Genomic DNA, 15,382 nt, shown 5'->3' with positions numbered 1-15,382 from the left:
CTATCCGTATCCGTAACAAAAGGTATTTAATCCCGCGTGCTCCCGACCAAATAGATCAGTCGATCTCAGTCCGATTCTGAAACTCGATGAAAACACATTTAACGTGCTAAATACAACACGTTTATTCTGCTAAACCACGAGTTATTATTCTACGATATACAACCGCCACATTTTTCTTGTCTTTACCCCTCAAAATGCTCTTTGCGCCGTAGTTTTCATACCATTTCAGCTTTTTTTTAAATGTTCGTTACGCTCCAAAGAATAAAGTTAAGTATCCGTTCTACTTTATTCGCAATAAATCATGAATACATAAATTTTTAATTCCATAAATTTGTTGCGTCTCTCGAGTAGAGTAAAATTGTAAATGGTTTCCGAGTGGTTTCAGCAAAATATTTCTTATTCTCAGATATTAGACAATCAGAGCGCAGTCTCCGAGGCTAGTCAACTGTTTTATTTCGGGAATTTTCTCCTAGTTCTGCATTAGTTTGTTCCTCAAAGTGCTGCACTTCAATCGGCCGACATCCGAGTAAAAGAAACATTCCAACCAATACAATTCGTTCTCCGAAGTTAGATTCGTGTGGAAAAAGAGGAAAATAGATTTTCTTGCGTGTATGCAACTAAAAATCAATTAGAACACAAAGAAAATCATTCATCAATTGCGTGAAACACGAATGTTCCGCGTTTCTCACGCACATTGTGATTATCCACTCGAAGTTCCCAACTATTTATCTTCCTTTCAATATAGGAGAGAAATAACAACAATAATTGAATGTTGTGTCCATTATAAAATGGCTGTATTTTAAAGATAACTCGATTACATTTAATACATTCCACCAATGACACACCATCTCTGTTTTTTTATTTTGTTAATATTTTACTCTTTGTTTATACCCCTTATCAATGTTTTTTTTTCGTCTAATCTCCGGATACATGACATTACACATAACATGACTTACATACATGTAACATCACACATACAACACTCTTGTCTCAGCTCTCATCTCTTCTTATTAATATTTTTTGCCACATCTACCATTACGGAACATGAATGAAGCAGACCTCTTACGATATTCTTGAATCGTAGAAAATAGCTGTGGTCTTAGAATTTGATTAATACATAGGTGCGCGATTCCCTCCAAAAATGTAATAGGTAGGATAGTTTTGTGTTAGTCAATTCATCAAGAAAAAAATGTTTTGTTGAAAAAAAAGAAAGTCATTTCAATTACAAACTCTTACCTTTACTTGAAGTTATTCCAATGTCTCTTTGTTGGCGAACATTTAGTAACTGTTTTTTCACAATAATCAGGCAAAATAATCAATACTTACACATGTAAAGTTCAGTAGCGAAGTGATACAATAGAAAAAGTTCTAATTGAATTTTTAAATTCTTCTTTGAAGAGATTTACGGAAAAATGTCACAAGACCTCTTTCGGCGGAAATTTGATGGATAACAAAAAAGGTCTTTTGGTATTTTTCCCTGAACCTACTAGTCCTAGAGATGTTTACAAAATTATTCGGTGACAATTTGGAAACTTTGTTCGCTTCTTTGTTACAAGATTGTTTTCCTTCTTCGAAAATTCTGATTTCGAAGTATCCACCCACTTCACTGCTTACTACAATACATTGCATTGCACATTACACTGAGAGAGCATCTTTACAACTTATTACATATTTATGAATGATTCCTCTTGTTCCCGAAAATTGCTTCAAAGAAATCAGTGTGCATCATGGAGAAACTCAGCAGTTTGTACATTAATAATTCCTGAAAACTCATGGGATTCATCAAGAGAAAAAACAGCAGGTTAATCTCGACGAGCAGTTTCTTCAATAATAGTTATTATAGCAGAGTGAGAAGATTAAGTGTATGAGCACTTGTAAAAAGTCTAGAGTGAAAATATAGCTTTCGAATATCCAAGGCTGCGTTTTCACAGTTCAGCCATCAACAGTTATATTGCACATTGAGACTATACGAGGAAAATGCTTCCTGATATCTTTTTAGCATACTTCATTATAATAATAATGAATTCAAGTATTTTTAGTCTAGAAAAATAACTCCATGAATCGTCGAAATTATGAATTTTTATCGTTCTCATTCGTTTCCATTTTCAATTTTTTTTTGTTTGGAAAAAAAATTGATCAAGAACTTTACGATATTGTTTCCTCTCATTACCTTTCTTTGCACTTATCAGTAATTATAGATGTCATATACATATACTTCTTCATATACATAAACATATGTTTATTCACGATATCACCGTCATTTTTTATATTACCACGAACCACAAATGGGGCCTTCATTTATCTTTCTTGTACTCGATCTCATTTTGTGTTTTATTTTCAATAAATTAATGAAAGACATTTTTTTATTATAATATTTCGCCAACATTGCTGTCCCTCAACCAGGTATATCCGTATACTTCTACTGCTGTTTAGGCCATTCCCATAATTTTAGAAATATTAAATAATAGTTGTAAAACCTAATGACACACTAAATGAAAGGAAAATCTCTTGATAATATTTCCCCGTTCTCGATCGGTTTTTCCTGCTCATCATTTTTAACAGCTTGTAAATTTTCTTCATAACATGATACAGTACACAACGCAACATAAATCAGTAAAATGAATAATGTTGTCAATTTCAAGCACTTATCCGATTTAAACTCCAAGTAACAAATCGAAACTGTGGTAGGCTTGTTCGATGGAGTCACCTACATTAACGGCTACATTTTTTTGTTCAAGTAAAACGTTCAACATCTAACGATTAACCGTAATATTTTTCTCATTATCTTGTTGCACTATTTTTGACACGATTTTATTTCGGTTAAGTATAACTTTCAGGATCTCATTTTCGCGAACTCACTTTTTGAAGCCTAATAAATGATAAATTTGTAGGTGTACAATTCAGTGCAAAAATGTTCTGCATCCTTTTTTTATAATTCAACATTCAGCAATTTAGCACGAGATACGATCCGTAGGTTTTTTGCGATAACATTACATTTATTAACAGTAATGATACCATCTAATGTTATTTTTTTCAAGTTAATTCAGTTACTTTTCATATCTATCGTATATATTTATATTTCATATATAATGTATGACATTTGATTATTTCTCTTGCAATTGTTTTCTGAACGCATTTGATATCAGCTAAATTATTCTTTCTCATTTATCAATTTTAAGTATAATAATTCTTGTTTGTTTCTCATAATGATTGAGTGACGGAGTATTTAAAAAAGCCATGAGCATTTTCGTATAGTATGTCTACCGGGGAGTAATTAATTTATTTAATCAACTTATACATTACTTTATAATATCGCGCAATGTTGGGATAGAAGTTTAGTCTTTAGATCAACATTTTAGCTCAATTGCGAATGACCTGCCTTTTCCCCCGAGATGACTAGTTTTAATACGTTATCGGCTCTAAAACTCTAAAGTAGAATTAACAAAACTCTAGTTTAACTTCAAGTTTCAGATTTTGAAGCTCGACGAATTCCCACTTTGCTATTTTCAACTGGAATCGTCCCTTCAACTTCTTTCAAATCGAAGATTTTGCTGTGGGTAATTAGCAATTGAGTGGCAATGTTGTAAAAAATTGAAAAACGTTAAAGAATTAAAGGAAGACCTTAATCGTACATAATATAACAATAAATGGTAGATGATATATAATCTAATCACAAATGACATTGTTCATGTTCACGTTTGGGACGACCTGTATTTTCGACTCATAGCCATACATATAACAATATCAATGATTCCTCTGTTTCAGATAATAATGGATGATATATTTTCATTAAATACGAATTACAGATTGGCGTGCGTGGAATTGTTTTTGAAAGCTATAAAAATATGTATTTTTATTAGACCGTGATGAAAATATCATATCTCCGAATATATGGAAGTTCTGAAGTAATGAGGGAGTGGGTGGAAGGAGTGCCGAATCAGATCGTCAGATTATACAGAGGTAAACGGTCAATTACTATAAATAATTACATCGATTCATAAAACATTGGATAGTCACGCCGGCCGGATTTTTCATTTAGAAATATACAGTAATTATGTTTTATAATTCTTTCCATATTTTTATATTTTCGTAAATAATTCAAGACGTGAACACGTAGACGGAATATCAATTAATAAATCAATTCAATAGAATATTCATAGATTGAATCGTGCAACGTGTTCGATAAGTAATATTTTCTACAATCTCATTAAAAATCATGTTATTCTTTACAAATTTCGTGCAAAAAATACATTGACAGCCATATTAAACTTTTTTTTTCTCAATAAGTTTGACAAAAAACAGTGAACACTTTGTGGGCCTCTTCACCGGCCAATTGGGCAATAAATAACATTGCAAGCAAGGAAAATATTCACTTAGGCATATCGAATTATCAAAATAAATACAAAATGGACAGATCAAAATTTTTCAACTCAATTAATCTTAAAACAACTTCAAAGCAATCAATTAATTTCCGCTATTTCTATTACCTCAACCGTTCTTTTTTTTATGGAAACGATAAACTTAGGCCGTCCAGGTATAAACCCGTTCGGATAGATGTAATTTTTTGTTTAAATCTGTCAGATATTGTCATTGGGACGTTATGAATTACTATTTGAGTTGGCTCATCGCGATTATCTCCCCTTCGACTCCATTAAAATCTCTGATTGATCTCATTGGACTCTTGAAAAAAAATACATCCCTTTTTTAAAATTATTTTTATATTCCAGAAATGTCTTTTGAGGTACATTATATTTTTCATTTGTATTGCTTTGTCAATATGTCGTTTCAATATTTCCTTATACTATTCTTCAAATATCTTACCCGCTTACTGAACATCATTGAACACTTATCTAACATATAAATCCCGAAGAGATAACCGGAAACGTCGATGTAGCATTTCAATAATTTAACATTTCATAACCTCTTTGCTACCCTCGGGATCTCTCAGCGACCTTGAGTCTCATTCCATCACAATGATAATGTAAAATATGAATATGATACCATTTCATTTAGTAAATATATCTATTATATATTTCTCTTAAGCAATCATCAGAATGAATGAACGTAACATTATTGTCTATCTCTTCTGTTAAATAATCGACGTTACCGATGACAACAACGGCATTTTTCCCATCAATCCTTTCTTATACGTTTCATCGAAACAGTATATCCTATTAAATCCGTTGAGTCTGTTTTGTTCTATTAATAATTGATTTCTCTGTATTTCGCACCCTCAACGTATTTATTTTCTCATATGGAACAACAAAAATATCCATGTCTTATACATTGTACAATAATACCATCAATCATCCTACACATCTACTTGCATATTTTCTCATATCAAATCGTAATGCGTGAACAATTCTTGATGCTCAATACCGTATCCAGTGTTTATTTTTCCTCTATTTTTCGCCATTGGTTATTCTGCTTCAGTGGTTAATTCATCCAGAATCGGGTTAATTGCGTGCGCGATATAATGGCGGGTAGAGTTGTTAGAGTGTGAAGTGACGAAGATAATAAATTTTCCTCCATACGAATGTAATCCGAGTGTGAAATGATTTGTTTGTATGCTGAATCCTCGGAAAATCATTTCTCAGGATTTGAGAATGTCTCCTGTGTTTCTAAATCAGTTGACTCATCTAATTTAGTCACCCCTAGATAGTCTATTGAAACAATTGCCATTGTGCAGACTCTTAACATTAGCGAAATTTGTAACGTTTTATAGAGACGAAATATTCGCCTTCTATGTTTGTTCATGTATAAAAATTATTATTACACTATTTGAATATCTCAAATCCCGAGAAGTGCCTCTAGCAAATTTGGCTAAATTGTTATATGTATACCAATGAAAATTAGCAGGTAATCAATTTTTTAAATTCAATAATCGTTATCAAACACTTTTTTCAACGATTCTTAAACTTGGATGCCGTTCGAAATTGATCGATGACTTCCAATGTCAACTTATTTTTCCCCCTTTCTTACTGTGGAGCATACATTTCACAAAAGTACACGCTAACCGAAGCTCAGTTGATTGTTTCTGGAGCAACCTTGTTCTTAAATTTAGTGAACTAGCTTAGAATATAAATGAATTTCTTCTTTTTTCTTATCTTTGTTTCAAAAAATAAGTAGAAACTGTTTTCATGTTAATTTATGTTTATCTGTTGAGACCGCTGAAGTGCATGTGTACATTATTACAACATAGCACAGCGTAAAGTTTGTGAATTTGTTCATTTTCGTATGGAACTCGTGTTATTTTGTAGATTTCATGGTTTAGTTAAACAGATATTTGAGGAACGTTCTTTGTGGATGTCAACGTAATCTCATCTGTTATTTTTTGTTATACATCGTGTTCTGCTCGCACCGGTAAATAACTTCCATGAATACCTAACTCGAGGAGGCAATGATCCATTACGATGAAAAGTACGTCGAAAACTAATCACGTTTTTTTGATAAATCGAGGATTTGCTGAGTTGGTTGTCTCGTCGTGGTAGGGACACACTCATTCATGGTAGTTTCTTTTTTGGTTTAGGGACTTCTGAGTCGATTGCTCTCAAAGCATACCTGGAGTAATGCATTTTGCTTCATTATTAGAGTTCATTGTTGTTTATCGTGGTTTCCTGGAGTTGCGGTTTCGTTTCTGGCGTATAAACTAATTCTTGGCTGTCAGGATTGTCACGAACTCTGAATAAAAAGTATTAGAAATATTGAATTATCATTTCCAACGATTCCGATGAGCATTATAAATCGAGAAATACGAAAATACAATGTTTTCCATCAAAATCCAATGACGGAATGTTCGCGAGAAAAATTTTTTAGTTTTCAGGGATGTATCTGTAATTCCAACCTCCTTTAGCGTAAAGCTTCATTAGCTAAAAGAAGATTAACTTCAAAGTGCCTTGTAGCGCGCTATCCTTGTTTGACTCTCAAACTGCAATGGGCGCAGCAGCGCCAATAGTGCTTGAAGATACCACAGCTAAAGGATAATTGTCAATTGTTAATAGCTACTTTAAAGCTAACGGAAGGTGAATAAACCGGGCCTAATTTTTTAGTGACACTCACTAGAATTAATCATTCAGAAAATTGGCGTTAAGAATTTTCATCACTGAAATGTTGAGATAAAATCCGTAAAATTAAGAATAAAAATGTTACTGAGTCTTAGTAGCAGGTGACATTTTTGATTGAAGAAGAATAGGGGAATGAGGAGTTCATTACATAGAAAATACATTACCACATTGTTTGCAATTCACACAGGATGTTTCTACTGGCTTTTAGATAATGAACTATTCGACTCTATTAAACTCTTCTAACTATTCAACTAATTAACTCTTCTAGATTCTCTTTCGATGTGATTAATCATGAAAGATGATGACGTAGTGCTGTGTTCATCACTGTCACCATAAGAGTCCATATATGTACAAGGACCAAATTCAATAATTATTATCATTATTTTATCATCTTCGAATAAAATACCTTAATTCTAAGGAAGTACTCAATTTAAAAAATAATAATCCTTTGGAATCAGAGGAAATGCTCTCATCAACTCTATTAATAAATTTACTCGGAATAGATGCAGCTTACCTTCGTAGTTGACCATTCCATCTCCATCAAGGTCAGCTTCTTTAATCATATCATCAACCTCCTCCTCCGACAATTTTTCACCGAGATTCGTCATCACATGTCGCAATTCCATTGATGAAATCAATCCATCATTATTCTTATCGAAGACTCTGCAGACGAGTGAAAGAACAATAAAAAAGTCGAAAAGGAAAGGTCTTGAACTTCACTGAAAACTAAATACTCACCTGAATGCTTCCCGGAGTTCATCCTCCCCATCTGCTCCCTTCATTTTCTTCGACATCATCTGAAGAAACTCATTGAACTCGATGGTCCCATTCCCATCTTGATCCACTTCGTTAACCATATCTCGAAGTTCCGTTTCTGAATCATTTGAAAATATTTTACATTCCAATTAAATTGTCGCTCTTGACAAATATCTTTCAACTTCTACCAACATTTTACAATTTAACTCTGGAGCATTTCATAATTATACCAGGGGCAAGATTAAGGACATCGTCAAGTGGAAATGAAAGTCAGAACTAAATACAGAATACGAGATTTTCATATTCCCCGTAGATTGATGCAAATGGACAGGGAGAAGTCATCAACAGAATGGAGAGCCATAATTTCCTCAAGTGCAAAATTCCGCCACACCCTCAACCCTCGACTACTGGAAAGGAACCCTTCATCTTCACAGCATAAGTAATTTTTCCATTCACCGTCGAGCGCTCTCGACTTCTTGCACTCCAGAAAGCACAAAAAAAAATCATTAAAATTGAGATGAATTACAATTTCTTACCTGACGGTCTCTGGCCGAGTGATCGCATGACAACCCCGAGCTCAGCCATTGTGATCATACCATCCTCGTCCTTGTCAAATAGCATGAATGCCTCCTTGAACTCTGCAATAATAAAATAAATTGTAAATACACACATCATCCAAATATTCATGAGGTAGGTGGGTGGAGAGTGATTCCATAAATTCTCACGTATGGCCAAATCATAAATAAAATGAGTTGGACACGAATAAAAAGAATCAGGCGACTGTTTGGCGACGTTGTACATGAGTATCCCAAGCAACTCTCCAACAATTTCGTCTGGCACCGATAACCGTTTTCACGAGGAAGGAGAAATGCGGGGAAGGGCGGCAATACTCTAGCTCGCGATTTTGCCTTTACCTATTAATCACCAACTTGTATAGCACATACGTACTAGCATTCCATGTAATGCCGAGGTGCATGATACAACAGCGATGCAAGCAAGCATGGGCACACGGCCAGGATGCACTTGAGACACCATTGTACCAAAAACGATCTTATAAATCTTTATTGCTCAAGGTATCTAGAAAATTGTCACTCTCGCTGGTCTTGGGATTAGAAAATTGTCGGTGCAATTTTGGCAATGGTTCGAGTGCTATTCAGAACTCTCAAAAGTATGTGGAAAAAGTGAAAACTGAAAAAAAAATGTTTTCACCTGGAGCCAAAGGGTCAGATTTTTAGTTTTTCCAGGGGGAAAGTCGACTTTCGCCAAAATCGATTTTTTTAGCCGGGTAAACGTTAATTCCAACTATTTAAGCGACGGGCTATGCAGAACTCTCAAAAGTATGTGGAAAAAGTGAAAACTGAAAAAAAAATTTTTTCACCCGGAGCCAACGGGTCAGATTTTCGGTTTTTCCAGAGGGAAAGTCGACTTTCGCCAAAATCAATTTTTTTAGCCGGGTAAACGTTAATTCCAACTATTTAAGCGACGGGCTATGCAGAACTCTGAAAAGTATGTGGAAACAGTGAAAACTGAAAAAAAAAATTTTCACCCGGAGCCAACGGGTCAGATTTTCGGTTTTTCCAGAGGGAAAGTTGACTTTCGCCAAAATCAATTTTTTCAGCCGGGTGAACGTTGATTCCAACTATTTAAGCGACGGGCTATTCAGAATTCTCAAAAGTATGTGGAAACAGTGAAAACTGACAAAAAATTTTTTTCACCGGGGGCCAATTTATTAGTACATTTTTGTTCAGAAATCGGACAAAAAGTCGATAAACCATTGAAACTGAATATACGCTCTATTGGCTTTTACAAAAAGGTGGTTTTTGACACTTACACCCCTTTGGTTATACGCCGCCGAAGAATTAAAACGGCCAGTCAACGAATATTAACATCAATTGTGAATAGTTTAACGTCGATTTATTTTCATATAGTCAGTGGTCACCCATCCAATTAGTGAGGGTACAACATGTTCCCATTTGTAAGTCCCGCGGAACGATTAAATAAGTAATTTTCATGGTTATAATGCGTTTTGAGTTGTCCCGGGCCTTTAACTAAGATTAATTATTTGATTAAGTACCTGAAATAATTCTTATCGTGACACTGTCCATAAAACACTATTTATGACCACTTCGCGTCCTCCAAATGCCGTTTACAGACAGTGCGAAGATAAATTATTTTCGCTACTCGCGTGCGTATCGAGAAGGACATATTTACGCGCTTGTAACACAATGAACTACTTCGCTGTTTTTATAAAAGTATATGGGACATGTAATTATACGATTTGTTATTTCGACGATTCGACTGACTGAAACTCTTCTGATTTTTGACTCCTGTGTATCGTTATTCAGTTGAGCACGCTTCGGGGAATTATTCGCCGTGCATTCAATCGAGTCAAAAAAGTGAAAAAAGAAAAAATGTTTGTTCATTCTTTAAAATTATCTGTGCTCTGACAGAAAGGATTAGTTATTGTTAACGAATGGATTGGATTGGAGACGAGGGTCTATTTGGTCTCACCAAATGTTCATTCGTTAATAGTTAAGGAAAAATATCGTTCGCGCCTAGTGCCACAGGGGTTTTCGATGCGAAATATACTATTTCACTCTGATCCTGTAATGCAAAACAAAACAAAATATAGCAGAAAAACTTGTCCAATTGTTTTGATAGAAAAAATCTCAAGAGAAAAATTCAAATAGAAAAATCCAAATCTATTGACTTCCTCCTATCAAAAATCTACTAGAATCTGCGCAAAAAATAAACAGAATTTCAACGAGAATTCCCTACATTTTTAATATAATGCTCATAGAATTTCCAGAGAATTCCAATAGAATCTTCCAACGAATCCGCCAAGGTGTTCTACTGAATTTTTTCATACGTGATGTATCTGAAAATCAAAATTTTGCTCCCTATGAGTAATATAACATCACTTTCTCCGAATCAATTCGCATAATGATTTTTAAATAATGATGTACTCAAAAATCAATTGCTCATCTGATTTAGAACGAACAAATTTTCTGAACCTTGAATTTTTTTCCAGGTCACCCAGCCCTTGGCTAACGACACTTATCACTGCTCAGCTTTCCACAACTCAACGCGTCTCCCTTATTGACTCGTCACTGAGCTGCACACTCCATGAAACAATCCAAACAAATCATTCTTTATGGATTCATTGAAATGACCCATAATTCACGAGTTAACAACCTTCACTTCGAATTATACTAGATCCCCGAGCATGATTATTTGTCTAAATGCTCCAACCAATTATTCCCCACCTTTCTGCCACACTCCCCATACCAAGCGCATCGCAAAATTTACACGGTGAAATTTTATGTATACCCCACTCCCATGTTACAACAAAGCAACATAAAAGACTTTATAGCTTCCTGCCGCAAAATTACCGTTTGCCAAGAGCTCTGCAATACTAAATTCTCGCATCCTGGTATCTGTTGTATCCAATTGTGTATCAAGTGGGATTTACAACAGCCGGGGAGATTCGACCCTCTTCATAAACCCTTGAAATCGAATTTCTACGAATATCCCCCGGAAGTTGATGCCTCGAGTGGGTATTGGAAGGGTCTAGCGCCAATAGGGAATTTCCAAAATGGGATTGATTTCTCATTCCTAGTGCCACCAGTGTTTATATGTAATTTTAAAGCAAATAGGCGGCCCTAGACGGCCTAGTTTCTCCAGTCAAACTTTAATCATCTCCTGCCAAGGATAACTAACTTCTTAATAAACTGATGCATATAAATTGCGTCGTATTCGGTTACCTATATTCATGAACATCTAGGGCTTGGAACAGGCCTCACCAGTTCATGTTTCAAAGTTGAAGAGAATTTATTATCGCAGGATATATGCTTTTTTTCCCGAGGACAGTTGCTATCGTTGAAATTTATTCGCTGAACGTCGCGACACGAAACAGATTCACAATTGAACTTTTTTTTTCTGGAGTTGACGTACCGAGTGATACGGAGATTGACGAATAGGAGGTGTACTCGATGTAAGAAGCTAGTGCTTAAGCTACTCAATGGCTTGGAATTTATCCTTCTCTTTGACAATACCAATATCTAGAAATGTTTTCATCATTGGATGAGTCTTTGAATATGTTTGAGCATTGGGAACGCATTCATTCTTATTGCATTTGGGGCTGTGAATTATATTTATTGTCTCACCGCCGTTGTCTCTTGTTATAATATAGGGGAGGGTCGGGCGAAATGAGACGTGTTGAGATCTTTTCCAATTGTCAATATCTTCACTCATAAATGGAGATATTGACTAAGAGACAAGATCACGAAACGACCCATTTTGCCCGATTCTCCCTTATTGTTAAATATTTTCAGTTTAATTATTCTTTATTTCTTTAAAATTGATGAAAATTGAGAAAATTCAGAGAAATCTCTCCTTGAATTCTAGATTCCTAGGAATTTTTAGAGAATTCCTTCAAAAATCATGGAATTCCAAGAATTTTATAGAAATTCCCTGAAAATTCAAGGGAATTTGGCAGTGAATATTCGTACTCACTTGATTATTTTCCGAGCCTGGATTTCCTAAAGTAAATTGTTATTCCGAGGAGGAGAGAGGAGACTCAGTTCTATGGTGAAGAAGGAGGGAGGCATGTGTAGATGTAAAACAAAGAAAAACTTTTGTAACATCAAGGAAATAAAGAATTGAATAGAATTGAATTCACTTTTTAGACCATATTTAGTTACCCTGACACAAAAATTGGGAAATTTAATTTTGAGCGATTACAAAGTTTCCATTCGGAAGCAAAAACGAAATTAGTTTTTCATTCAGCTTCATTTTTTAATTAAAACACTGGAACAAAATTGACCAGAAGAAAAAAACGAATGAAGGAAAAAAAATTAATTAAATTTTTTTGATAAAAAAATCATCAACTCAATTGTTTAAAATAAAAAAGAAATAAAAATGAAGAAAATGAAAATGTTTTTTTTTTAATGAAAAAATTATCGCTTCAGTTTTCGAATGAAAAAAATTGATATAAAACATTAAAAATATCCCCGGAGAGATTTTCTCAATGCAATTATAATAAAAAAAGAAAAATCCGCGTGTCTGCGATAAACTATATTGGGCTGCTGAAAATATTATTTCTTCACTGTACTCTACGCCGAATCTATTTTGAATAATCCTGAAAAACGTGAATCAAGATTATAGTCATGTGCATGAAATTCTACATTTCCCATTTCGAAATACATTTAGAAAAAGACATGAAAGTTTCGCATGAGTTTAAATAAATCCATAATCTACCTCCATTTACAGCGAGATATTTAAATCAGATATTGGACCCGTCTTATTTTCGGATTCCACATTAAACTCTGAAGCTTAAATGTTTTCATTTACATTGCTGTGGGATTTTTTCGAAGGGGAAAAATCTGTGCCACATGAGGCAGTTTGGGGTGGTTTGCCACACGTGAACCAGTCAAAAGAACTGTGGATATTTACGTATGTAAATGACCATGTAGCACAGCCACTAACCGCGAAATGCCATGCACGTTTCACCAGGCTCTTTCAACACATACATTTCTCCCTGTGCGGTTGCCCATTCGCTTTTACTTTATGAACATTTTAATTACTTTTCACAGTTGTAATCAGGGAAAATTGAAATCCTTAATGAAATGGTGACGGGAAATTTTACGAAAATTGTTACTCACCTGCAACCTGATCCTCCGTGAGTCCATACTCCGACTGAAACAGACAAAAATGAAATTGCAAAAGTCATTAGATATTAATTTACGAGTGTTGAGGTATGAATTTCTCATTTGCATCGCATAAATTGGCGTTTCAGTGTAAATAATAATGATGAGGATTTAACAGACATTAACTTTGAATTCCTAGCTAAGTCGAGAGGGACTGAAGTCACTCGGTGTTTAGGGATGCGCTCTCGTTGAAGGCTAAATCGTGCTCCACTGACAACAAAGTCGAGCTGTCCGTACCGAGAGCTAATTGGGTCATTAAAAGTTTCTTTGCTTACCCGAATACCCAACTCTGGGATTGTAGAGCCAGTAGCCAACGGCAAATACTTTTACGAATGGTTAATTAAGTGATATATAGGTCTCCACGTCTATGTGACATTTTACGAAAATTCAGTCGGTTCATCTATTCGAACGAGGAAACTTATCACACAGCGATAATGATAATAGAGGAGTCACATTACTGAATTCATTCATTAAATGCTGGTCATGCTCAATAATTTTTGAATTTATTGAATGGAGTAATTTCTGTAATGATAGATTAAAGGAGATATGTCGGAATCAGTGGAAACAGCTGAGAGATATATTTTTGGCTGTTGCGACTGAAAATTTACTTCAGCCAAATAAATAGCTCCATTCATCCGGCAAATCGGTCGATTAATTGGAAGAGATGATTTCTGTTGAACCGAACGCAATTCACTAGTAACCTTTAGGAAATTCATTTGTGTTGGTTGGAAGAATTATTCTAGACATTAAATAACAAAAAGTGAGTCCAAAATAGAAGTACATGTCATTCTGTAATGACATTTATGGAATGGAGACGTTCAGTCAAAAAGATCAAAAGATGTTGTTTGGAGAGAATTTTCTAGACTATACAAAATAATAAACTCAGAATTTGTCTGTAAACTCCAACAATTGTTTTTATTTTGAGGAAAAAAAATCATAAATTGTCATGTTTGAGATTGTTTCCAAAAATAAATTTAACACTCCGTTGGTCGCACCGAAGCGCCACGCCGCACCCGTATAAATTGACAGAATGATAAATTTGAAACATCGAGGAAAAATCTGAAAAAAGTGAAGAGTAATCTGGATCGTATAGGGGAGGGTACGGCAAAACGGACCGCAGGGCAAAACTGACCTCTGACAGAAAATTGGTAATTTTTGTATTTTTTTTCTTTCCTTCCAATCAAGAACATTGAATGTGTTGAATTAAAAGTGAGATTTTGGATCGTCATCGTCACAGGGGTTTAATAGAAAAGAAGTGTCGTTGAACCGCCAATTGATTAGATTTGCTAATTTCCTTAAACCACAAATTACTTTGAATTTTTGTTTCTGTTTCCATTCGGAAGCAAAAATGAAAATTATCAATTTTCTGTCAGTGGTCCGTTTTGCCCTACCCTCCCGTACTTGAATAAGTCCCGTGAGATTTTCTATGTTCAGTGTTACCCTTAATTATTATAAATTCAAGCTCAAAGTTGTCATGTTTTTCTGAAAATTCGACTTATACACGGTACATGACCCGAAGTTTCGGAATAAAAGTTTGAAAATCTAACTACTTATGATATTTTTGGTGGATATTTTAATTGATAGGGGTTTTAGAAACTTCAAAATGAGATGTCAAATTTTTTCAAATTAAAAAAAAATGGCGCAAATTATTATTCATTAAAATTTTTCCATTATCACAAAATGAACCAAAAATGTTCTGTTATTTTGCTTCAAGCCTGCAAGTTTTAAGGATATTTTTGAAATATCCTGTATACACAGAATTCCAGGATTTAATCCCTCTTATCACTCAGCTACAAATTCGACTGAAATTAACGAGTCTCTACGTGAATATTCATGAGTACACAGCACTCCAAA

At 34.6% G+C, this 15,382-nt stretch overlaps 1 protein-coding gene across 2 annotated transcripts in view; it reads right to left on the bottom strand.

Annotated features, from left to right (window-relative positions):
* Positions 1 to 765: 765 nt before the first annotated feature.
* Positions 766 to 15,382, bottom strand: part of LOC107042594 (calmodulin-A) — an 88,126-nt gene continuing 73,509 nt past the window's right edge. For both annotated transcript variants that reach the window (XM_015263697.1, XM_015263705.1), the window contains 5 exons: positions 13,484 to 13,517; positions 8,357 to 8,458; positions 7,803 to 7,938; positions 7,579 to 7,727; positions 766 to 6,681 (listed from right to left, as the gene is read on the bottom strand). In XM_015263697.1, coding sequence (XP_015119183.1) covers positions 6,650 to 6,681; positions 7,579 to 7,727; positions 7,803 to 7,938; positions 8,357 to 8,458; positions 13,484 to 13,517 — 453 coding nt within the window. In that variant the 3' untranslated portion in view covers positions 766 to 6,649. The remainder of the gene's footprint in view (positions 6,682 to 7,578; positions 7,728 to 7,802; positions 7,939 to 8,356; positions 8,459 to 13,483; positions 13,518 to 15,382) is intronic.

The sequence above is a fragment of the Diachasma alloeum genome, unplaced genomic scaffold, assembly GCF_001412515.2.
Source record: "Diachasma alloeum isolate Michigan unplaced genomic scaffold, Dall2.0 Dall_scaffold_00179, whole genome shotgun sequence".
Classification (NCBI taxonomy): domain Eukaryota; kingdom Metazoa; phylum Arthropoda; class Insecta; order Hymenoptera; family Braconidae; genus Diachasma; species Diachasma alloeum.
This window is presented reverse-complemented; position numbering and strand designations above follow the sequence as displayed.